The sequence below is a fragment of the Ambystoma mexicanum genome, chromosome 3p (genome assembly GCF_040938575.1).
Source record: "Ambystoma mexicanum isolate Mex_15411 chromosome 3p, UKY_AmexF1_1, whole genome shotgun sequence".
NCBI lineage: Eukaryota > Metazoa > Chordata > Amphibia > Caudata > Ambystomatidae > Ambystoma > Ambystoma mexicanum.
Genome location: NC_090925.1, coordinates 514724669 through 514749242, shown reverse-complemented (window position 1 = coordinate 514749242; position 24574 = coordinate 514724669). Strand labels below are relative to the sequence as shown.

Sequence of the window (24574 nt, the reverse complement as noted above, 5' to 3'; positions counted from 1 at the left end):
CACACACACAGGAAAAGAGGTGATTGCAGCACAAATAAAAGAGGCGTGGTTCTGTCCCAGGCTTAATTCACATGTTTCAAACTTCAGTAGCAATTGCCTCACTTACCAACAATTTACGGCCGGTCACACACTGCAAGTGATCAAAGGTACTATACCGCAGCCTGAAGGACCCTTTCTGCACCTAAATATTGACTACGTTGACATGATCAACGTATGTCAAGGATACAGGTATATGATTGTGGTAGTATGCCCGTTTTGAAGGTGGATCACGACCGGTCCATGCTCCCATGCAGACGCCTTCAGGGCAGTGAAATTCCTGGTCAGGGAGATGTTCCCGAGGTGGGGGGTATGCAAAGTATTGCGGTCTGACAACGGCCCACACTTTGCCAATGAAATGTTCCAACACATAATCACCCTCCTTGGTATTAAGCATACGTTTGCATGCGCGTACCACCCACAGGCCAACGGCCTCCTAAAAGAAGAGATAGCAAAAATTCAGCAAACAACCAAGAAAAGTTGGCTTTACTGCTTCCCCATGGCCCTATTTGAGTTAAGAAACAGTCCAGGGTCGGACCACCACCTCACACCCCACGAGGTGGTGACCGGACGCCAAATGCACCTCCCACTGACACCACCATCAAGAGCTATAACAGACTGCCATGCATCGCAGAATGTCTTTGGTGAAGAAATGTACAAATATGTATCTTCTCTCGTTACTAGTGTTGCCTTTATCTCTCAACAGATCGAAAGGACACGGGCGGGTCGAAGAACACCCAACAAGAAGTAAAAACAAACGAAGAACTGGAACAAGCAGCACAGTGTACAGTAAAAGAGGGGGACCACATCCTTCTATGTAAGTTTAACCGCCGGTGGAACAGCCCCCGGTTCACTGGGCCCCACCAGGTGGAGAAAACAGCTCCCAGAGCTGTAAAACTTTTGGATAAACATGTCTGGACCCACCTACATGACATCAAGCCCTACAAAGATCAGACCCACCCTTGCGTCGATGACACGGCCAACGCAGCAACAACAACAATCAACGACGACAACAACAACACAGCCCAGACCCCAAGCCCCCCTAAGGACACGAGTGAACAATCGCCCATAGCCCACCCCATGGTCACGAGATCTCAAAGTAAAACAAACCCCACCCCAGCCACTACCTAAATAAAGAACATTGTCCAACAGATCTGCAATTTTACACCACACTGTGTAGACACGTGCATGTTCTCTTCTCTTTTTGTCTTGCACATGCAGGTACTGCTTAGTACTGTTTTATACAGAAAGAGTTGAGTATAAGCTACTAATGCATACGTCATTGCCCAGAGGTAAATGCTGCCCGCAGATGACAACACCCCAGAAGCATTGTCACACCAATTTGTTTATGTTATAAAAAGACAAAAACACTTAAAGAAAAGGAGAATACGTGTATATTATAACACCTTTCTTTTAATCATAGAACAATCATTCCCACATATCCACGTACACTTACCAGTCCTAAGAGATAGGACGCTAAGGAAAGCGTGGGAACAGCTTTTCGCCTGGGCTTTGAATGATTATATGATAGAGAGAGCTTGAAAAGACTAACAAAATAACGCATATTTTGAGGAATTTTCAGGCGGGCATCTGTATCATCCAAAGAAAAGAATCTGCAGGACTGCAGCAAAGGTAAGAGAACTATGCCAGTGATATTAGCAATTGTAATAAAAATGACAGCAATATTTTTCATCACTGGTCTACTTGCTGCCACTGTCTGGCAGGCACACTATGCTTCCTATGTTATGGCATCACCTTCTACTAACAGACCCCCAACACGGCTGCAACAGATACAGTGTCAGGTGGTACATGTAACCCAAGAGAAAACAGGAAGAGGGATAAATGTAGTGCCTCTATTGATAACCACGGGGTAAACACATACATTACAGAGTCTGCACACGTCTCAAATAACATGTGGTTCCAGCACATGTCCAAAATTGGTAAGGGGACAACTAAGGACAGCTGCTATGTGTGCTCATTGATTCCATACGCCATGAGCGCATCCAGAACATTTGTGGCGACTGAAGTACCTGCAACATCAGTGGAGTGCCTGCTATACCTGGCCCTTTTCCAAACAAAAGGACGATTCCAAGGGAGATTAGCAATGCTGAAATGGAAAACGAGGGACACATACCCGTATGAAAATAACTTCATCAAAACACTACCCATGTACGACAACTACTGGCAGCATACACAAGGGCTCCAATATGTGACGGATGGACCTGATAAAGGAGAAACAAAGGAAGTAACATTGAATTACCTACCATGTGAATGGCGCGCAAGAGAAGTTCCTGGGATACCAGGGTGCTGGGAAAGACCACTGATATTAATTTATGGAAAGGTATACACGAAAGAAGGATGGGTAGATGAAGTTGTGGGAAGCAATTTGGTAACATTAAAAAAGGCAACAGTAGTAACAGTAACTGAAGAGAACAATAAATGTTACAACGAATGGACAATGAGCACAGCACTAGTAACATGGCTAGAGAAGGACGAGGATCCAATAACAATACTTCCACTAACTGCACCTACACTATGTTATCAACACGATGGGGATGTCGATGTTGGAAGAAACAGCAACTGCAAAAGAACCGTAATGACAGCTGAAGGAGGTGCCGGTACAGCAGTTCTAATGGGCCACTATTGGGCCTGCGGAAGAAGAGCATACCACAGCTTGCCACCATCATGGAATGGAATATGCAATATGGTACACATCAACGTACCATCCCTGGTAGTACCGCAGAAACATGTCAACCTGGGGAACTTCCCTAAGATGGACGAAGGGAACAAAAGGAAGAAAAGATCAGTGAAGATAGGAGGAGGAAGAGAAAAGAACGCACAACAATATTTTCAAGAGTAAAACGACAAGGAGAACCACTGATGGGAAACTGCCTGTGGGGAAGATCTGAAACAGCTCTTAGTGACATCCCACCAGAACACAGACTGTTCAGCCGAGCGGCAATGTTTTTCTCTTCCATAATACATCCAGGAATGCAAGCATTTGCAAATGCGAAGTGGCTCCAGATCACCAGGTGGGAACTGATGATGACTATCAACTCCACCGTCAATGGATTCAACAAAATAAAAGAAGAACTGAGGGCAATACGAATGGTGGCACTCCAGAACTGATATGTGTTGGATCTCCTAACAGCAATGGAAGGAGGAGTTTGTGCAAAAATTAGAAGCTCAGGTAGCACATTTATCCCTGCCAATGACACAGACAATGGCACGCTTTCTGAGGCGGTATCACAACTTGCCAAGATGCACGCCAAGATGGAAGAAGAAGCAAAGGGAGTAAAGAGAGATGGTAGCTGGTTCTCATACTTGTGGTCATGGATGCCATCGTGGCTGTCGGATGGTCTTAAAATTATAGCAGGATGCATAATATTGGCAATGGCAGCCCTGCTGGGAATGAAGTTTTGAAAGGCAAGATCAGCACGCACTACTGATGAAATGATGGAAATGATCGGCATCCACACCCTAATGCCAACTGAAGACGACAAACACACAGACATCATCATAAAGGAACGAGAACGGTTACGCAAACAGATATTAGAAGCAGACCTATATCCTCCATCAGTGAAGGTAGAAAACCCAAGGAACCCGAAGAATTACGTTGGAAAGTGGGTTTATTGCAAGCCTGGCGGTGGATGCGTATACATGTACTGGTCATTTGAAGACCACGTGAACCAGTATGGACACTTGGCGGGAATAACAAAAGTATGGAGAGTACGCAGAGATAAAAGAGCGGATAATTTTGTCGTCGACAAGTCGACCAGAGGGGGGACTGAAGTGGGAAAATGGGAAAATACCCTCCCCCATTCTCATCCAAACCATGGCCCAGGACATCAAGACCCAAGCACCCCCCGCGAGAGGAGTTCGACCCATTCATGGCCACGCCGGATGGCCAGATCCCCTGTGCCACGGCCCACACGCTCGGGGAGCCTGCCCACTACCACGTCCTGGTCAAGCCGACGTCAGCCTCATGGACCAACTCGATTAGACAATAGCCACAAACACCATCATCGTTAGAGATGCCATGACGACAAAGCCAACAGACAAGAACACATGTGCCACCATGCACACTGGTCACTCATACACCAACCCACATGAAGAACATACTCAGTGCTATGACGCAGCAGACTGGTACACCCACAGACACGCATCTTTGTTATTTTTCACATAAGCCTCCTACAGCACTGCAGAAATGCAATACGCCTGAAGAGCTTGTGTATACATGCTTGCAGATGCTTTCTCGCTACCTATCCCTATGAAGACACCACCCTATGTATTTACTGTTGCTTGTGACATTCTGTCGCCCCTACAACCCCATATTATGGATTGTGTACTGCCACCCAGACACTAGGCCCAAAGTAGGCCGCAAAGCAAGAGCCCCCAGGCAGGAGCCTCTCAGACGAAAACCCTCTCAGACGAAAAAGCAAAGCGCTGACCACGCAGAACGAGCCCCAACGAGAGCTCACAGCCAAGGCCGCGATGTGCCAACCTACATGCCGCGCTCCCCACGCCAAGGTTACACCTGCCATCACCAAGCGCTCCTCAGAGCCGAAATACAAATCAAATGCTCATAATTCTGCTCCAGCCACGGTCTCTCCACACGTGACCAAGCCGAACTGACAAGATGCCAAGCTTACGAGACAGAAAGTCGCCGGAGTCCCACGTCTGGGACACAGGCTGCAACAACGAAGCGACAGGTTGGACACAAACAGCGATGGGAAAGACATGCACATCAGCCACTAGCCAGACCTGTCCATTGTCCACCACTAGCACATAGTTGCACATTGTTGCCAGCACCAGGTACATCGCGAGCTGGGAACGGCGATGGTCCCAGGCTTGGGGGCTCGCGAGGGAACCAATCAGAATACGAGGGGCTCACCACTGACGCCATTTTGGCTAACCAAGTGCCCCCTTGTAACAATTTCGGTGTAGCGACTGTTAGGGACAACCCAAGTGTACCACCTGACCTGTCCTTATCCAATAATCCTTCCTCCTATAGGTAACCATACTGACCCTACCACTCGGGGAGCCAACCCGAAGAGGTGTTGGGTTTTGTGACAATTTCCCAGGTGACGCAAGTAGCGTGTCATACTACGGTAAAAAGGGCCTGCGAGCCCCACTAACGCTGAGAGTCTCTCCGGATGCATACGAGCTGATAACTATCCCTGCCGTTACTATAATAAAAAGCAGTAATTACTTTGCTCTTGTGTGTGTCTCATACTCCTTTTGGGACGCGGGAGGAGTTGGGGCCTCCCCAGCCCCAGAGGGCCGCGGACAGCTCTGCCGACCCCCAGGAAATCACCCCGACACACGCCTTTCACATCATTTAGAGATCCAGTGCAAAGACCTAGAAAATCGGTCACGAAAATCTAACATCAGAATTAAAAACCTAGCAGAAACAGTGGAAGACAAAGATCTAAGAAGAACAGTGCAACACATTTTCACTGACATTTTGGCGAACAGTGTAGAGGAAGTGATTCAACTGAATCGGGTATATCAAGTAGGCCCGCAGAGGATGGCCAACCCGGGCACATGCCCAAGGGACGTATTTGTGGCCTTAGCCTCCAGTCAGCCTAGTCAGAAAGAACAAATCTTTAAGAAAGCGAGTACGGCGGGTCAAATTCGAATAAACAGAGAGGAAATACAACTATGCCAAAACCTCGCAGAGTCCACATTCAAAAAAAGGAGGGGGTTGGGCCCAGTCGTGACATTTTTGATGACAAAACAAGTAAGGTATAAATGGACATTTCCGTTTGGCCTACTCTTTTCAGGGGAAGGACAACACAGAATCACGACATGTGAAGAGGAAGTGCAGATTTTGAACCTACAAGAGGAGCGCGAAGAAGGTGGTGAATAACAGCAAAAGGGAGACAGAGGACGCAGAAAACCGTGGGAATGGAAAACAGTGACAATAAAAGGGGGAAACGGGGCACAAGAAATAAAAAATGAAACAAAGACATTTGATTGAGATGAATAACGGTATAAGCAACAGGAGCAGAGGAGAACAAGAGCATAAGCTACACCCCAGGATGGGGGTAAGACTCTTAGCACGTATTAATAAGCATGCGGTCCAGGGGAGGAAGGGGAGCGGAACTTGAAATCCTTAGTGGGGTTTAGCATACTCTGCAAGGACTTCTATGGGTTGTTCTGAGGACCAGGTGGACGGATATGCCGTCTGAGCAATCATAGGAACCTGCTCAACACAGTTCGGTTTACTATCAGTTCTCCCTCCGACTCACCGGCTGTGATGAACCGCTTGACATTTCTTGTCTCTGGAGTCAAGGACGGTACCACAGTAGCAAGCGTCTCCCCCTGCCTTGGTTATGAGTGTAGGAGGGCTCCGTGCACCATTGACATCTGTTACACCACATGCTAGCTGTTGTTCCTGACCTTATGATTCCTTTCATGGAGGCTTCACGGGTCTGGATTGAAAAGGGCAAGGGCACTTCCCTCTGTGTCGTCCTTTCGGTTCTCGCCACCTTTCTCCTCCTCTTGAACTGTCGTCATGGAATAGCTTCCTCCTCATGCACTTTGTCTTGCTCTAAGTGTTCTCTCGTGCTCCACCTTTTATCCTTGTGGGGAAGGGAAAGGGCCTTTAGGTGTGTATAGTTATTGTCAATTGCCTGACTCTGCTTGACCATTGTGTTGGGACATGTCAGGTAAACGGCCCTGGTGTTAGTCTGTTGTCTTTCGTGGTGTAAGAAAGTGTGTCGGAAAAGGGGGAATCGGGGGGGGGGTAGAACCTCTGAATATCCTAAGGGGTAGGATGGGGAAAAGGTTTTTCAAGGAAGGGGGTACCGCGTCCTACCCATCAGTGTCCCACTTCCACTCCCTGAGGACCCCCCATCCAGGTGAACCTCCCGCACTAGTCCACCCCCAGGAACTGGATCCAATAGCGATGGCCGTGTCCTGGCCACCTAGATGACAGATCCCAGAGGACTAGCGGGAGAGACACCATCAGGTTTCTCACAATATACACACACATAACATACGTTTTGAGTTTGTATATGTGTTATGCATTTCTATTTTGTTTTTGGTAACATCTTTTTATTGGGGGTTTCAACACATTACAATACATGAAATAATATCAACGGCTCCCAAATCACTTACAGAGAAAAGACATTAACAGTGCATAACATTGATCAACTTTCCACAAATACATTCGCTAATCAGTGACTGCCTACCTCTCTGACCCCACATCACAGCCGCCTGGTCTGCTATCCACCCATGAACACGCATTACATCAATCCATAACAGAGCACTAACCTCCATGTGGTGAACCACTACCTTCTGTGCCCCCACCACCAACTAACGCAAACAGCCCAATACTTTCTCACTACATTTCTTTCGCAAGCCAGTGCCACCAATTTTTAAGGCAACTGCTTATAGGCCCTGCTTCTCCCAGTCATCCATCACCCGGTCTACATGAGTCTCTCTCATATGTTATGCATTTCTAACAGTGTGTTGACTTCAATGATTTGGCTTCCTGAGTGCTTCAAACAGGGATACCTGTTATACTGGCTTCTACTGAAACCAAGCTCATATGCTGTGGCCTGTAGGTCTTCTACTCACCATAGCACAGATGACACGGGTGATGTGGACAGGATTGTTCCTCTTCATAAAGCCCCTGTGCTTGGGGTCCATACCTTGCAGGTGCACATCCAAGAGCTGCAGGCAGATCTTCAAGACCTCCTCATCACACTGAAACAAGTGCAAACCACAAGTAACAAATGCATCCCTCAAGGTTACAGTGCTTTCCAAAATTGTATTGAGCGTAATTATATAAGTATATATGCATAGTATATACTGTAATTCATAATCTATATTATAAAATATGGCGCGCCTATGCACACACCTCCTCCTGGCAGAAAAGATTGCTATGGCCCGGCTATGGAAGAATGCAGAGGGTCCCTCTACACCGTTCTGGTGGTCTAAATGTTGGGAAACCCTAGTGGCAGAAGAGATCACAGCGATTCGCTCTGGGAATCTGACCTCATTCCTAAACATGTGGGCACCACTTATGGACTACTCAGAAAGATACCCAGCTCTCACCAGAAGACCCCCAATAACACGCTGGCTGCAAAGCGATCCATACTATAACACAGATGGAGGAGGTGAGATGTAGAGGGTAACCAAAAACAACATACAGAGATACAGCAAAGTGGGCAATCCCCCCCCTTGCCCCCTAAAGTCGCCTATCCTGTAGTGGACTGTGATGCGGGTTGAGGACCCAGCTTAATAACTAATTGCTTAACTAAATGCCATATTGATGTCAGTGTACATGTATGCCTTTGTTGAAATGTTTAATAAAATGTATTGTTGAAAAATAATATATACGTATAATATGTGATATCTGTACCAATTTATATAGAAATATAATGACATTATCGTCAGTACTGAAACCTGTGCACAAACATGTCATATTCCTTTTTGCACAGGATTGTAATTATTTGCGGAGTAAGAATTTTGGGTTGGGGATATTTCACTAAATGGAAAAGTGATGTGGTGAGGATGTCTTTCTGAGACTTCCAAATAGTGCTGCTAGTCCAATGGTGAATTGTGAGTTGGATGAGCTGCATTGACAAACCAGGCTTTCTGGTGGTGTCTACATGGTCAGCCATGGGTTTCCATGTATGTATCTTGTGGCTACACTACAGCGCACGACTACCTGGTAAGCAGGGGATGCAGCTATAGGATACAGGAAAATTCCAATATTTTTCTCTGGGAGCTTGCCCTGTACTTGTCTTGCATGGCCATTTGGTGTTGAATAAAAATAAGCTGACAATAAGCTGAACGTGATGGCCTAAAATGTCGCCTTTCCACTTCACATCGCCGTTTTCATATCAACTAAGATCGGTGGAAGCTAAAAGTCACTACTGTCGAATGGCTTTTTAGTGACCCTGGCTGCTGTCCATTTCACTACAGCCACATAACCACCACTCATTAACAGACGTCTAGGTAGTCTCACAACAGTTACCAAAAATTGAATGTAACACTTGACATGTGCCTCTCCTGTAAAGTGGAGTCAGCAATGCTGCTAATGTCACTGCACCCGCGCTCTGCAGAAATCGCTACTTATAAAATATCAGAACAACCAGTCCATCCAAAGTGGAGAAGAAAATATTCAATTAATGGTTGTCCCTTCTCTGGCCACAGTGGTACAACACTAATTGATTGAGAGAAAATTAGATTGCAGTACACACCCTAGTCATTATGCTGGTATTTAGTCATATTTGATTGCCTTGAAGAAGCGCCAAAGGCACGCAACATCTTTCAGCCTGGTGGTATAATAAAACGGCATAGTTTCGTAATGAAACTACGAGAAGATAAAAAGCTAAAACATTCTAATGAGATTTTGAAAGAAAAAAGACAAGTATTCAAAAGTTTTGATTTACTTTATGGTGCTACTGAAACTGAATCCTGGTGAAAGTATAAATGACACATACAACAACTATAAATTAAATGTACATGGCACTCTAAAGATGGGTTATGTGTGTTGTAAGGATGCTTTTCAGTTTCTTTTGGCTCTAACATGCCGCAATACTGTAAAACATTGTCTACAATGATCCCGCCTTCACCCTTGCTTAGTGCTTAGTCCACTCTTCTTGGTCATCGTTCAGTGTTAATTGCCAGTTCGTTATTCGTTATTTCCTGTGTTTTAACCCGGGTCTCTTACTTCCTTTCTCTGTCTTTTCTTTGGCTGATATCCCAAACTCCTCTGTCACTGTCTTTTGCTCATCCAGTGACTCAGACTTTACTTGTCTTTGACAAGGTCTACCTTTTCTTCTTACTTGTTCTCTTTCACCTGCGGTTTTGCTTTTCATCTTCCTGCTTTTTTCTTTCGAGGCGGCCTGTATTGCTCTTCTCTGGGAGTAGGGTGCTGTGTTTACTTTCTTCTTTCTTTCGGGTAAAGATACCAGCTCACTTCCTTCGCATGCTCCTTTTCCACATTACTCCCCTCTCCAGGGGTTCTCTTTTCCTCTACCTTCCTCTGCCTTCAGGGATTTCCCCTTCACTTCCCATTCCTCCCCTTTACAAACCTTCTCTTTCCCATGAATGTTTCCCATTCTCTGAGAGCTTTCTCACTCTTCCACTGCACCCTCGCTTTCCGACTTTTATTTCTTTAACCCTTCTCGCCATCTCTGGGTACTCTTTTACTCTACATATTCTTCACCATGGGAGAATATTTTTCCTCTCTTGCTTCTTTCTTTTGCCAGATGGCTTTTTTGTTCTGTTTCCGCTCTCTGGGAGACTTTGCTTTTGTTTTGACCTCTCCCTGCTTTTTCTCCTGCTTCCGCAACTTTGAATTCTCCCTATTTCCTTCTTAACCTCTCCCACCTTGTTCTGCTTAACCCTTGCCTCCATTATGTTCTGCCAAGCTCTTTCTCCCTCCCTCTCCCCGTCTCAACCTCCCCACTGCATTTTCCCCTTCCATTTCCCTTCTCCTCCAGCATTAGTCTGTTCACCACGTGGCCAAGCTTTTTTCGTTCTGCTTCGCCTCCTCCACTTTCCTTCTCCATACTGAAAGCTCGGCCTCCTTGGTGGCCCTCAAAATAGTCTGTTGCTCTCATTTTTCTTTCTCCCTTTGCCCTGCTCTTTCACTTCTAATCTCTTCTTCCCTGGCCTCTGACTCTTTACCCTCTTCCTTTCCTTTTCCATCCTCTCTACTGATTCTTGGTTCCTTCCCCAGGTAGGCTCTGATTTACATCATATCCCTCATCTCTTCCCCTTCTTGCTTCTCTGTTTTGACCTGTTCATCTCTTTGGCCTGCTTTTTGATCAGCGTCTTTGCATTTCTCGCCTCTTCTGTTCCTCCTTTCCACGATCTTGTCTACTTTTGGGATTCCCAAGTGTCTCTTCTGTGGCTCATTGGTTCATGCGGCTCCCTGCTTCTTCGTGGTCAGTTTATCAGGGCCTCCAGTGTCTCTGAAATCATATTTTGGACCCTTCAATCTCTCAGTGCTTCTGTGCTTGATTGCCAGCTGCAAGGGTGTGAAAGCCCTAGGTTATTTGGGTTGGTTTTTATTAATGTGAAATGATGCAAGTAATTCTGTTTCTGTAAGACAGGTCTGCGGATTAGAACCCACTTTCATAAAATGCTCATGCTAAAATCATAGCGCACAAATGTGCCTATCGTGAGACAGCCTTCAGCCGGTTCAAAGGACATATATGCATTCCTGACTGCTGCTGGAGAAACACGTTTCTGCAGGCAGTGGTGACTTTTTAATCTTCTTCTCCTCTGTTTCCAAACCTAATAATGATATGCCTTAGTCAAACTGGTGACATGTGAATCCGTAAATATAATCGGTGTCTGATAATGGCATGATGACGACTAAGAGCACAGAATTATACAGCCACAGCACTTGGATAATACACTAGTGTCAGCTGTGTCAGCTCTGTTAGCAGGGCCACCTATGACAAGACTGATGTGTATTGGAGTCTTGCCTAGCTGTCCCCCCTGCTACCCTGTGAAACAATGGCCAGAATGCTGCCTCTTTGATCCCCGTGCACAAAGTACAACATCTGCCTTTCAGGGTACAGGAACCTCCCCAGGTGGTCTCTGGGAATCAGTGCTTCAAAGGCAGTAGTGAGATAACAAACCGCACTCTCACCGGGGTGCTGATCTCTGCAGTCCCTTTGAAGTCTGTAGGCATGAAAAGGGGTGCAGTTAGAGTAGAAAGAAGGGAGCGGTGGACTAAAACAAGGGTTCCACCATCTTGATTTATGTTAGGGCTCTCAACCACTTCCTGTCCCCCCTTTCCTGCAGGCAAAGCACTCTGGATGTGATGCCAGAAGGCAAAGTGTACTTATTACAACAACCTGGATTGGATCCCTTACAGCAGGCTTGCTTTGTACCAATCCCCTGTGACATTTTGCTCCACTTGACTCCTGATGGTAAGTGTGAAAATATGTTTAATCATGCTTTTTAATGTTTATAGCAATGTGCTGAAGAAATGAATATCCAGTAGACGTAAATGTTACACCGTCTTATAACAATCACTAATTAGACATAGGGCGATAGGAAGGATGCAGGCAGAGCAGATGGAAAGGGATTTAAATGGTGCTAAGGGATTTGAAGACAAACAAATAGCAAAGGAGAGTGAGGTAAGGAGTCCAAGTAGTTATACGAACCGGAAGCTAGAACTTGCCTCAGAGTCAGCGAGGAGACCTACAGGATTTATGAAGAGGAGAGGCGTGTGTTTGTATATGATCTATTATATATATATATATATGTATATATATATATATATATATATATATATATATAGAGAGAGAGAGAGAGAGAGAGAGAGAGAGAGAGAGAGAGACAGCAATGATTCAGTATCAAGTGTAATGAGTAGATTGTTCGATTTGGCAGTCTAATCCTTCAACAATGTTAATCACATCGGCTGTGTCCTTTAGAAAAGATATAATCTTTGAGGTATGTTATCCTAGAAAGTAATCTGCAAACCTGGGCAATAGTTTTAGTATGGAGTTGATCCCTGATACAATTGGGCACCATGTGGGATTCACTACGTGTCTAAGATGGACACGATTGAGATAAGGCCCTCTATGTATTCTGCTGAGAACCAGAGGCAACCTTCATCTGCCAAACTAATGGCAAAATCTTAGTGTCTGATGTGTAATAGAAAGGATAAAAAAGAAATGCACGGATTAATAACAAGCCTACAGAATCACTTAGTACTCTCATAAACACACAAGTCCAAGAAGAAATAGATAACCGTTGTCCCTTTACACAAGAATCAGCACTCTTTACACCTCGGAATATGAGGATGGCTTTTTTTCACACTAGCCAAAATCCTTATAAACCTAGTGAATAACCCGGGCCTCCCAATTTAACACTTACAAAAAAAAAAGCCTTCAACTCTGTGTCGGGGGTGTCTCATTGCACTAATTAAAACAACTGGTCAAACAACTCTAGAAATGTCAGATTGTAATAATTAGTCCCAACAGAAAATGTGTAATTGCATATCGTTTCTTCTGCTGAAGAGTATTTTGTAAAAAAAGATTTGTCATTTGAACATTCATGCTTTTTTATCATGTATATTGTGTCTTTTTCTTTTCATGTACATTATTTCTTTTTACCAGGTCTAGGTGGTCCTTGATGACCTCATTAATATTTGGTAAACATCATCACAAGTGTTATTTGAAAAGAATGTTGACTAAGCTTGAGAAGTCCATCTGTCTGGTTCCATGATACTAAGTGGCATACATTCAGTGTGCCTTTCAGGTGATTGTGCATACACCTGCTTCGATAAAGGGGGAATAAAAACATGCAAAGGGGGATTTCCTCACTTGACTCCGTAACGATCTGCATTCAAATGAGGTGGGAGGTCAGCATCGTGATGTCATCCCATGATACAGGTAGCAGGAAAGCCATTCCTAAGTCGTGAGGATCCCACAGAGAGCCAAGGAGACAAAAACGTCAAAGTGATCCACAGGAAGACGACCTAGTCCAGGTGGGTGAGTGACACAACCTGAAAGTGATAATATTTGGCATTGGGCCAGAAGGGGGACCAAATCAGAGGGTAAGAATGTCTGGCATTGGCAGAAAGAGTGAACAAGATATTACATCCCCGAGAGACCCAAGCATAGTGAAAGGAGTGCTATGTCCCTATGGCTGAATAAGAGGGTGAGCTCAGCTCTGTTCCCCGTGAAGAGACCTGGGCACTGTGTACCTGAGACAAACAACCATAGTGAGTTGGATACTATATCCTTGACGACCATAGTGAGCTGGGCAATGTACCCCTTAGATAATCAAGCATAGTAAACTGGGAACTATATTTCTGAGACTCTCCCAGAGAGTGGACTGGGCCATACAACCCCAAAGCTATCAAAAAAGACTGTCTAGAAGTGGTTGGGCGTTATAAAGCAGATATTGTGTTATGGTGTCAAGAAGTAACTGGGCACTACAACCCTAAGACTGTGCTGTTGAGAAGTATACATGGTGCTTTTTCCCCAGAGACTGCAGGGCACCGTAGCTGTGTAAAGAGACAGGTTAGACAGAGAACCAAGGGAGGCAGTAACCCTAATGATTAGAGAGCCCCTGAAGCATTATAGGTTATTCATTTCCTACACCTTCTTGTTAGAGATTTCGGAAAATCAAACATACTTTTACTTTACAGGAACCTATAGGCATTCATCCCACCACAATGACAAGTATTTTTTTTTATCAGATGGAGTTTTTTGTTGGTTCTGCTGCAGTGTGTGTATCCCTTTGTCAATATGCAGACAGTTTTAGTGTTTGTTACAGGAAGTCAACATCTCTGATGTCAGAATGTTCCAGCAAAAAGAACATAATATCTAATGGCTTATAAGAAGACTGCAGTCAGTATAAATAAATACCTGCCTCGGCAACTAAATAACTCTCATTGTTCACGCTAGTGCAAAGTCTTGTTAAGGTCCCATTGTAAGCAGTTGTATTTATTTCAAGAACTGTTATGTCAATATCGATGAGAAATGACATTTACAGATGGCCGAGGCATTCCCCAGAAGAGTGCCTACACAATAGCACCAAGATGGGAACAAGTGGTCAGCCAGTTTATGAGGGTTTTAACAAAGTGGGACATAAACCATGGACAAAACAGAACATGTAATAAACATATAAGAAACAGCTGACTCACAAAGATAAAATTAACCTAGGAGACAAGTGTTTCAAACTAAAGAAAAGCACTGAACAAATATACAAAATTATATTAGTAAGTTATTAGGCTGCACTGGTGGGAGTGGTAAGGAGGATGGGGGTAGAGGGCAGGGGGACCGCCCTCTTTGGCACATAAGTGAAGTTTACATTTGTTAAGTTGGTTACGTTTAAGTTGGCCTGCCTGATTGCCAGCCTCCACTTCCACAAGAAGCTCTCACAAAGCGCAGTGAGTGCATGCACTGAACGAGGTAGCAACTCACCTGTCCAAAGTTCCAGGGGTAGGGCTGGATGCTGCTCTCTGTTCCCCGATAAATGATTCCATCTTCGTTCAAGACATACTCCTGGCGCTGTGCCTCGTTATTCAGGTACACGTCATCCGCTGAGACAAAACAAATACATCGATGTAGATTAGAAGCTTGAGACCAAAGGGTTGATTCAACGGCAACTCCTTCGAACGTCAACTTTGCCAAACCTATAACATGTGCAACATGGATGCGATTGGAATACACCATATGTTATATTGGTGACATATCTTTACACCAGCGTAAGATAATTGGGTGTTTACTTTTGCACACTGCCACAACCAGGCAAAGTTTGAGCTTTTATAGGCAATCTTCATTGCATTGTAAACAACAGGTATTACTATTGCACACGCAAATGGCACTCCTTGTATTGTTTATTGACTGTGCAAGGATAAAAGGCAGTATTTTAACATGTGTATCTCTGGAGATATATATACATGTGAACCTTGCCCCACAGTTCTTCGTTCATATAGCGCCTTTACCACTGGAAATGCAGTTTCAGAGCTCTTGGTAGCTTATTACTGTGAGTATTACCCACAATGTGGTACTCCATTGATTGCTCTGGGTAGATTTAGGGGAAGTCAAGGGCTTGATTCAACTGGATACCCAACTCATGATGTGCTGCATCATCCTGTTCTTAAGGATAGTTGTGCTTGGGCTATCCTACGGATTTAACCTTGGTCTCCCCTGTCCCGGCACTCCTGAGAATTCTCCTGCTGTATCCCTTCCCCTCCTTTCTGTAAGGCATCCTTTGCTTGGTATTTAGGTTTACTCTCCATAAATCACATGCCTACTGTGGCGGGTCAGAAGAAGAACACAGACTCAGGTTTTCCATCTCACTTTTGTGTATTAAACAAAAGGTGAAAAATCCTTACTTTCCCTAGGCTGAGGGTGTTCCCTACCTAACAAAGCTAACTAAGGTGCTTGTCAGTCGTCAGTGTGTTAGGAAAGTGTAGAGGAGGTGCCAAGCTCGATTCACACTCCAACCGCCCATTTTGAAGTACCAGGAACGTTCACGCCGAAATATGTGACGTATGGTGAGTAAATAAACCAGCAGAGAGCCGCAGTTTGGGTCTGCCCAGTACCTATCAGAATAACAGCACCTGTTGAAGTACCGACACCTAAGAAAACCTAGACAGTAAGGTACCCATTGAGAAAACCATATCGACAAGTGAGACAGAATGACGATTGTAAGAATACAATACCTGAAGAAGCTAAAAAGATAATGAAGGAAGATGAATGGTGACGCCATAAGAACCCAAACTGACTCACATTTAGAAGATATGACGACCTGTAAATGATGAAAAGAGACGAAACACCATGGATAAGTGACATCCTGAGCCTAAAGTGAAATAATTGATGACAAAATGTCAGGAATTAGGCCATATGCGCAATGAAGATATTCAGTTAGTTTAAATGTGTAAATATGCAAAGTAGCCGCAAGAAGCAAGAAATCGTGAGGCTTCCTTATGCTTAGTAGCAAAGGTAGATTGCGGCAAGCGCCACCTATACATATCTACCTCAAGCACTTTATATAAGTATACTTCCACTATGCACAAGAGCAGAATCAACCAAAGGTTACTAAAGGTCTCAAGAGGAGAGCTTTGTGGCAAACAAATCAAGAATTAAAGACAGAGAGAAACTCAGACGAAGGTAAATCATGCCAAGAAGCCAAGGTTGTATCGGCTAAAATAGACCAACAGTGGATACAATGAATGAGAAGAAGAACAGAGTATCCTGTGCAGAAAGGTCAAGATAAGCCACAGATGGTAGACGACGGGCAGAATTAAATCAAATACATGAAATTGCATGGAGAAAAAGATGATTTCACGGTGTCGGAATCACGTGACGAGACCAGCAAGAAGGGATGAAACTTTCACACCTATGCATGGACCTTTGCCATGCACAGACGCCTTAAGTTTTCCAGACCAAGAAGCAGATTCGAGGCCAACCACAAAGAAATAATTGACACATGACCACTGAAGTGATGATTGATTATAGCAATAATTGGAGGGAAGCTGGGGGTGCAGGCAAACTCCCTGCACCTGGTTGGCTCGTCTGCACGCTGCTAAGCAAGTGGAAAAGTAGGAGTGGGGTTGATGCCAACCCAATCATAGTGGACCATGTAATCTAGGGTCCTATAGTTAGTAGAACCAAAGAGACGTCATACTTTTAGTGATGTTTACAGTAGCCATTTTGAAGGAAGGGCTCAGAGGCCCCACCTGACAGTATTCAAATCCCCTCTCCCGTTACCATATACAGATATAGTGCCTACATTAAAGTTACCTTCCTAGAACCAATCGAATTGCATGCTCAGTTTTGAGAGAGTTTTTGGTATAAATACTATGTTTTTTCTGAAATTAATTGGAGTTGAAGCGAGAAGGAAGATCGAGTGATTGCTGATATTCATGAACACCCCGTTTTTTGTACTTGTCATTAAACGGACTCCCTTTGCCAAACCAATGAGTTGTCATTATTGATTTGATGCAAGAGTATGAATCTGCATCCCCATCCATCTCACAGGTGCTGCTACTCATCTTAAAGTGCTGTAAGGAAACCCCCAGTCCTATGGGCCAGCTGGGGTCCATGAGCACACTTGGGAGCAGAGATTGATGGTTATCGATTAGAATCGATTAGATAAGACGCCTGTTAGCCATCGACATAAGTAACTCTAGGTCCTCGGCAATATCACAAGTCCTTTGTTATCCGGCTGAGTAGAATGAGAGGCTCCCTGTAGATAGTGGGTAGTTTAAGTAAAAACCCTGCAGGTTAGGTTAAGGTCTGAAGGGACCCTTGCTTTCTCCCATAAACCCCTTTCCACTTCTACAAGCAGCTAATCATACGAATGGCAAGGAGAGGCGGTAACAAAGGCGGTGATCCCGAGCATCCAGAGAGGAAAAAATGTGAATTGTGAGTGAAAAAGACTGAATACTTTGGCAAAAAGTTGCATGCCATAGAACAAGCAAGGGAAGGTAACGGAGGGAGGTGGGACAAAAATAACGTCAGAGTAAGAGTATAATGTATATATAAGGGGAAAATATTGACTCGAGGGAGGCCGAGCAATAGAGAGATACCAGGAGGATACCCGAGCATAGAGAGAGATACTGTGAGGATACCCGAGAGATAGAGAGAAAGGATACGCCCAGATACCTAGGTTTTAATATAGCACTAGAAGAAGTCTGCATTTAAAGTCCTGAATGATTAGGACGTCGTAGACGACCAGAAACGATTAAAAAGGCGATCTGAAAGAAATGGGCTTACATTCCATGTCGGAATAACTATAGGGGCAGAAATGCATCTGAGGAAGCAGATGGCAGGAGATTAATGTAGCCGGCTGGAGTCTGTCTAGTCTGTCTTGTGTTTTTCTTTTTTCTGACGTCACGAGGTAAGACATTTTTTGGGGGAATAGCATGAAAATTGTGCGATTGTATAGACAGAATGTTGTATGACATGAATTGATGATTGTTGTTTGAAAAAGTAAAAGTGACATTTTTTGTGAAAAAAGGAATTGTAGCTTGCGACGATTGGTCCTCGCTCATATTGTTGATTTTGTTTGTGAAGCGTAAAGCATAACAAAGTGTTATAGGAGGAGAGGATATAAAAGGTTAAGCATGGAAGACCATATACCTTTAGTACACTTATGCAAACAGTTGCCAAAACATGCACCTAAACTGAAGAAGTACAGTGCAGAATGGGTTCAAGGAACTGCAAATAAAATGTTTATGCCATGGCCCCAAGGTGGATCGTTATCTAAAGCGGTCCTGCAACACATGATGACATATTTGCACACCACATATACTTGAAAAAAAGGAAGATAAACGCCTAGCTAGTTTGGAGCTTTGGAAGATGCATCAACAGGAAAAGGAGGAGGAGCCACTGTTAGATAGGATACTTATCATATGCACAGAGGGGTGTGAAACGCCTTCTGTGCCACCCACCCCGTCTGAAACAAAAAGCGAAGCCAGTAAAGACAAAGGAATATACCCGTTGAGGGAACTTAAACCAGCCACGGGGTATAGCAACACGTCATATGAGTCACCTATGCAAAGTAGTGACGAAAGCCCAGACAAGGACAGAGGCAGAGATATCACCTCCAACGTCCCGAGGGACAAGGAGAGACGTGAAAAGGAAAAAGGAGACCAGGCACAAGCAAGTACATCTCTAGATACAGGTAGAGAGGGAAAGAGATGGAAAGGAGATGAGGACAGAACTGATGAGATTGCATTCTCACAGAACGAATGGATGTCAGATTTGATTGAAACTCGATGGTAAAGGCATTGAGGACGTGAGACAAAAGGGAGAGCCAGACGATTCAAAAAGGAAAGAGAGCAGTTGTATCGTGAAGAGCAAGACAGGAAAGGCGATCATAAGCCAAGAACAGCTAATGATCAGGACAGGCAAGAACAACAAAGAATAGAAGAAGAAGAACAAAATTTACGGGAGAAGAGAATAAAAAGACAAAGGGGTGAGGAAATACGAAAGGCAAATAAACGTAGAGATGCGAGGAAACAAGAGGGAGATAGGGTCAGAGAGGAAGCGAGGAAGCACATGGAGTTCGATGACGACATAGAACGTAAGCAAAGACAGAGAGCACAAGATCTTGAATATCTGGAAAGAGATGTTAAAAAACCTGATCCAGTTGTAGACTGGGAAGACATAGAAAACTTTGTTCCTGAGTACGATCTAGTAGCAGGCACGTTGAGGGCAAATATGGATGATGACTTCGACACCAGAAGCATCGGAGAGACGATCGATAGAATATATGATGAAATGGGGCTAGAACAGGTAGCCTAAGGGAAAAGAGAGGACGAGCATCTGGACAGCACTCAGTTGTACGACACTGAGGACGCCTCCTAAAGTAGCAGAAATAGAGAGCTGTCCCTAGATAGGTTGACGCTAAACAGGAATGAGGAGGATGAGAGAAGTTGCACGAGTTGGGCACAGACAATATCAGACGCGGAAAAAGAGGAATGTGAGGATATAGAAGATGACAGAAGACGCGAAAAACACTTCTGTGGAGGAAGGGGAATAAGATGGTCAGTTTCTAGTGGATATGCAACTAAGGCATCAGAATCAGCCACACAATCAGACCGACACGAAGGAGTATCTTTTGGTCAGAGGGGGGTGTCTCCACCACCCTATGTGAGCAGACTAAGGACATTGCCAGGTAGGTGGCGATGCAGGAATATTACCCCTGCAGTGGATAGGAAAATGATGAGCGAGGAAAAGGAGTTCCATGTTCTACAGTTTCCGTTACTCGAAAAGGGAGGAACGAGGCCACAGTATATACCTTGGCCACACATGGATACAGAAAATCTGAAGAATAAGCTTCCAATGTTGACCTCGGGAGCCGGAAAATGGATACATGAGTTAGAAAAAATGATGGGAGGGAACACGTTAGCTATCGTGCATAGTAAGGGTATTTTAATCGCCATACTTGGTGATAGAGCTGACAATGTGTGTACAGGTGCAGGTTACCCTGGCGTGACTACAGTTAATACTGCGCATGATGGAGCGCTGTTTAACAATTGCAGAGCCGCGGTATGGAAAACATTATGATTGCTATACCCGGACACTTCAGACATGGGAGCTATAATGGCATGTAAAATGAAGGAGTCAGAGGAGTCTTTGCTTTACATTAAAAATTTCCAAGATGCGTGGCTGCTGGAAACTTTCGAATCTTGGGGGAAATCCATACCCGTGTTTTACCATATATTATGCGAAGGGCTGCCAGATCAGGTACATAAGCAGGTCAAGAAATTGGTAGAGGTCAAACTGTGGTCTGAAATACAGTTGACCATAGCGCATTATTGCAAGAGAAAAATCATAAAAAAGAGGCTACACGAAAAGCTGAAGAGGCAAAATGTGTGCAGAAGAAGAAATTGAAGAAATATGCCATTGAAGGGGCAAAGATAACTAACACAGACAGATCAAACATGCAGCAGGTTAATAATCAAGGGCAGGGTGATCAAGGCAATAACGGGTTTTACCCCAGGGTAAGAAGCTTTCGAGGAAGAGGATGGCAGAGTAATCAGGGAGGTTTCCAAAACATGCAAAACGGATATGTCAAACAGACAAATAATCAGACCACCGCCAATATGTTGGACGTGTGGGATGACAGGGCATCTAACTCGCACATGCAGAAGTCAAGGCATGGTGCACAATGACCAAGGAACAAGAGTAGGGATGGTAGGGATGGTGAATCCACCTGTGTTTTTATAGCAGGGTGGAAATGGAGTTGCACAAAATCACACGGTGCAGCAGCAAGCACCGGAAGCAAAGCTTGCAACCTCAGAATATGACCAATGTTTCCACAAGGACAGTAAGGATATAAAGTTGACAAAGAGAAGTTACAGTATTGTCAACAAGAAGTACTGTTCATAGGCCAGCTATTCTCACATGAGGGGAAAAGGGTTACCCCTGAAAGGGCTGAAGCCATATTGAACACAGCCAATCCACATACGATAAAACAAATGCAGAGTTTTCTAGGATTATGCAATTATGTCAGGACATGGGTCTTTGACTACAGTTTCTATACCAAGCCCTTGTTACAAGCCCTAAAGAAGGCACAGGTGACGGAAGAAAAAATGGAGTGGACAGAGACAATGGAAGAAGGGTTTGCTGAACTGAAAAAGGCTTTTTGGACAGCACCAATTCTAGGGATTCCCAATTATGCAGAGGAATTCAACCTGTTTTCACACATGAATGGCAGTGTCATCACAGCAGTACTCACACAGAGAACCACGTTGGGGTACAAGCCCCTGGCATACTACAGTGGGAATCTAGACCGAGTAATGAGGGGTCACTTCCCATGCGAACAAAGTTTGGCTGCCACAGCGTTCGCCATAGAGAAGGCTACAACCATCGTGATGGGATGCTCAATGACGTTATTCGTCGAGCACGCACTATTTGCCATTCTAGAGAAACCGAAAGGCACATTTGACATCGCAGAGAGCTTCTGCTTATGAAGTGATCATATCAAATCCATTGATTAAAATAATTCGATGTAAGATAGTGAACCCAGCTATGTTTATAGCAGAGCCAGTCACTGACGGAGAGCCAGTCACTGACGGAGAGCCAATCAATGACTGCGCAAACTATGAAGAATTCTATGATGAGATTCCCAGAGTAAAAGAAAATGTATTAGCAGAAGGGGAAATCGTCTTCGTTGATGGTCCTTTGAGAATCGATCAAAATGATGGGCAAAGATATATAGGCACCGCTGTGATGAAGCACACGGAAAATTAAGAATTTCAACTACTCATTAGTGCACGATTACCATCACATTATTCGGCAAAGGCTGCAGAATTACTGGCGTTGATACTGGCGATCGAGAATCACGCAGACCAGAAAGTGACAGTGTACAGTGACTCCGCCTATGTGACATCGACAGTACACGCAGGCCTAGCACACTGGAAAAGAGGGGGGCTACCTCCGAGCGGATGGCATGCCAATGCAGCACGCAGCCTTATTGCATAGGCTCATTAAGGCACTACAACTCCCAGTGGGCATAGCGGTAGTGAAATGCGCCACCCACATGAAAGGGACAGATTTTATCTCACGAGGAAATCAGACAGCAGACACGAAAGCCAAACGTGTAGCGACCAAAGACGAGATAATAATGAATGTGGAAATAATTAATGTGCATGAGAGAATGATTGTTGCACGAAGTGAACCTGAAAGTTATAGTAATATGGGGAAGACCCAGTTATTTGAGGTCCAAGGGGAGGGACCACAGGAAGAGAAAACCCTTTGGAAGCGGCAAGGGTGTTCTTTAAACCCACCCGAGAGCTTGTGGCGACAAGACAGCACTGGTAAACCAGTGATGCCTATAGCCCTATTGAAGATAGCACTGGAACAGTTACATTATCCAGTGCACATGACAAGAGATTCTAGCAGCGACAATTGCTGAAGACTGGTTTATACCGAACTTGGCAGAACATGTTGCATTTTTTATGGTGAACTGTATAATCTGACAACAGTTCACGGCTGGGCATAAACTATGAGTAATTAGAGGAGTCATCCCAAGGCCTAATGGACCTTTTCAGCACTTGCATGTCGATTTTGTCAATATGATTCAAGTATGTAATGGATACAGGTATCTAATTGTTGTGGTGTGTCCATTCTCTAGATGGATAGAAGCAGGTCCATGTACATACCCAGACTCTACCTGTGCGGCCAAATTCTTGGTGAGGGAGGTATTTCCCAGACGGGGAGTATGTGAGGTCATGAGGTCAGACAATGGACCTCACTTTGTTAATGCAGTATTTGAACAGATTAGCTTGTTGCTTGGTATAAAGAACACATTTTCCTCTGTGTATCATCCCCAAGGAAATGAGGTATGCAAGAAGCTCAACGGCTTGTTAAAGGAAAGGATAGCCAAGTTGAAGCTTACTCTAAAGAAGGGATGGCTACACTGCCTTCCACTGGCACTGTATGCGCTCGGAAACCAGCCTGGCTCTGACCACCATTTCATGCTGCATGAAATCGTGAGAGGCAGAAGGATGCACATTCAATTGACACCCCGAGATAGAGTTAGATGCAATGCTCAACCAACAGGGGAAGTGTCTGGATCAGAAATGCAAAATTACTTGAATTGCATGCCATCTTGTCTTACTGTAATTTCAGGACAGCTGCAACAACGACAAAAAGGATACTACAACAGACCAAGTTCAGGGTCTACGTGTTCCACAACTGTTCCCTGGGGACACGGTCCTGGTGAGAAACCACACGAGAAAATATTGGGACAAGCCAAGTTTCAACGGTCCTTTCAGAGTGGAGGATGTCACTCCGTCTGCAGTCAAGCTACAGGGAAGAAGAGCTTGTATCTTCTTGGGTGACATCAAGCCATACAACGGAGAAGACCCTCTGCCCGCACTCCAATGCGTAGAGACTACAGACAGCGGGGAAGAACCACAGCACGTGCAGACGAGATCCATGACGAGGAAGAAGGAAGCATGACCAGCAAAGCAAAGGCAAAGAACTTTTGTGCAAAGTTGTGGCTTAATTTTGGACATTTCCTCTGAGCAAAAAAGGGGATAAGGACATACACACGGACACTCTGTGCATCCTAGTTGCAGGGTGAAGAAGACATTTACATGTATAAGCCACAACAGAGTCTGTTGACTTTGAACTTTGGACTGAGGCACACTGAAGACTTGATAAGAAAAAGGATATGCCAAATTTTGATCGAGTACACGTGAATTGGAAAAAAATACAGTATCCAGACTCTTGTAATACAGAAGCCTTAAATTGACTCACTTAAGGTGTGCTGCAGTAGTGATATCACTAAGGACATTTTGATATATTTCGAGTTAGTATTGAGATCGTACCCATCGTTAGTGGGAAGGCTCACTAACATCACCAAATTGCTTCAAGACCCTGAAAACGAAAAGACAATAAGGAGGCTGCTCACTGTGATTGCCGAGCAGTTCCTTTTGCTCCCGGAATACAGGGAGGACAAGACAAATGTCCCAAGCAGAAGAAGAAGCGCATAGGCTTGCTAGCGTGCTATTCTTTTGCTTAATTGAAGACTGTCCAGATCTTGTTGGGAGGCACACCGACGTCTTGACATTTCT

General features: G+C 44.5%; 1 protein-coding gene across 1 annotated transcript in view; it reads right to left on the bottom strand.

Annotated features, from left to right (window-relative positions):
* The window catches only part of LOC138580555 (protein-glutamine gamma-glutamyltransferase 5-like), a 148269-nt gene that overhangs the window by 75958 nt on the left and 47737 nt on the right, over positions 1–24574 (bottom strand). Inside the window, exons 4-5 of the mRNA XM_069651187.1 lie at positions 14955–15073; positions 7624–7752 (exon numbers count right to left, since the gene is read on the bottom strand). Of these exons, the coding sequence (XP_069507288.1) occupies positions 7624–7752; positions 14955–15073 (248 nt within the window). The remainder of the gene's footprint in view (positions 1–7623; positions 7753–14954; positions 15074–24574) is intronic.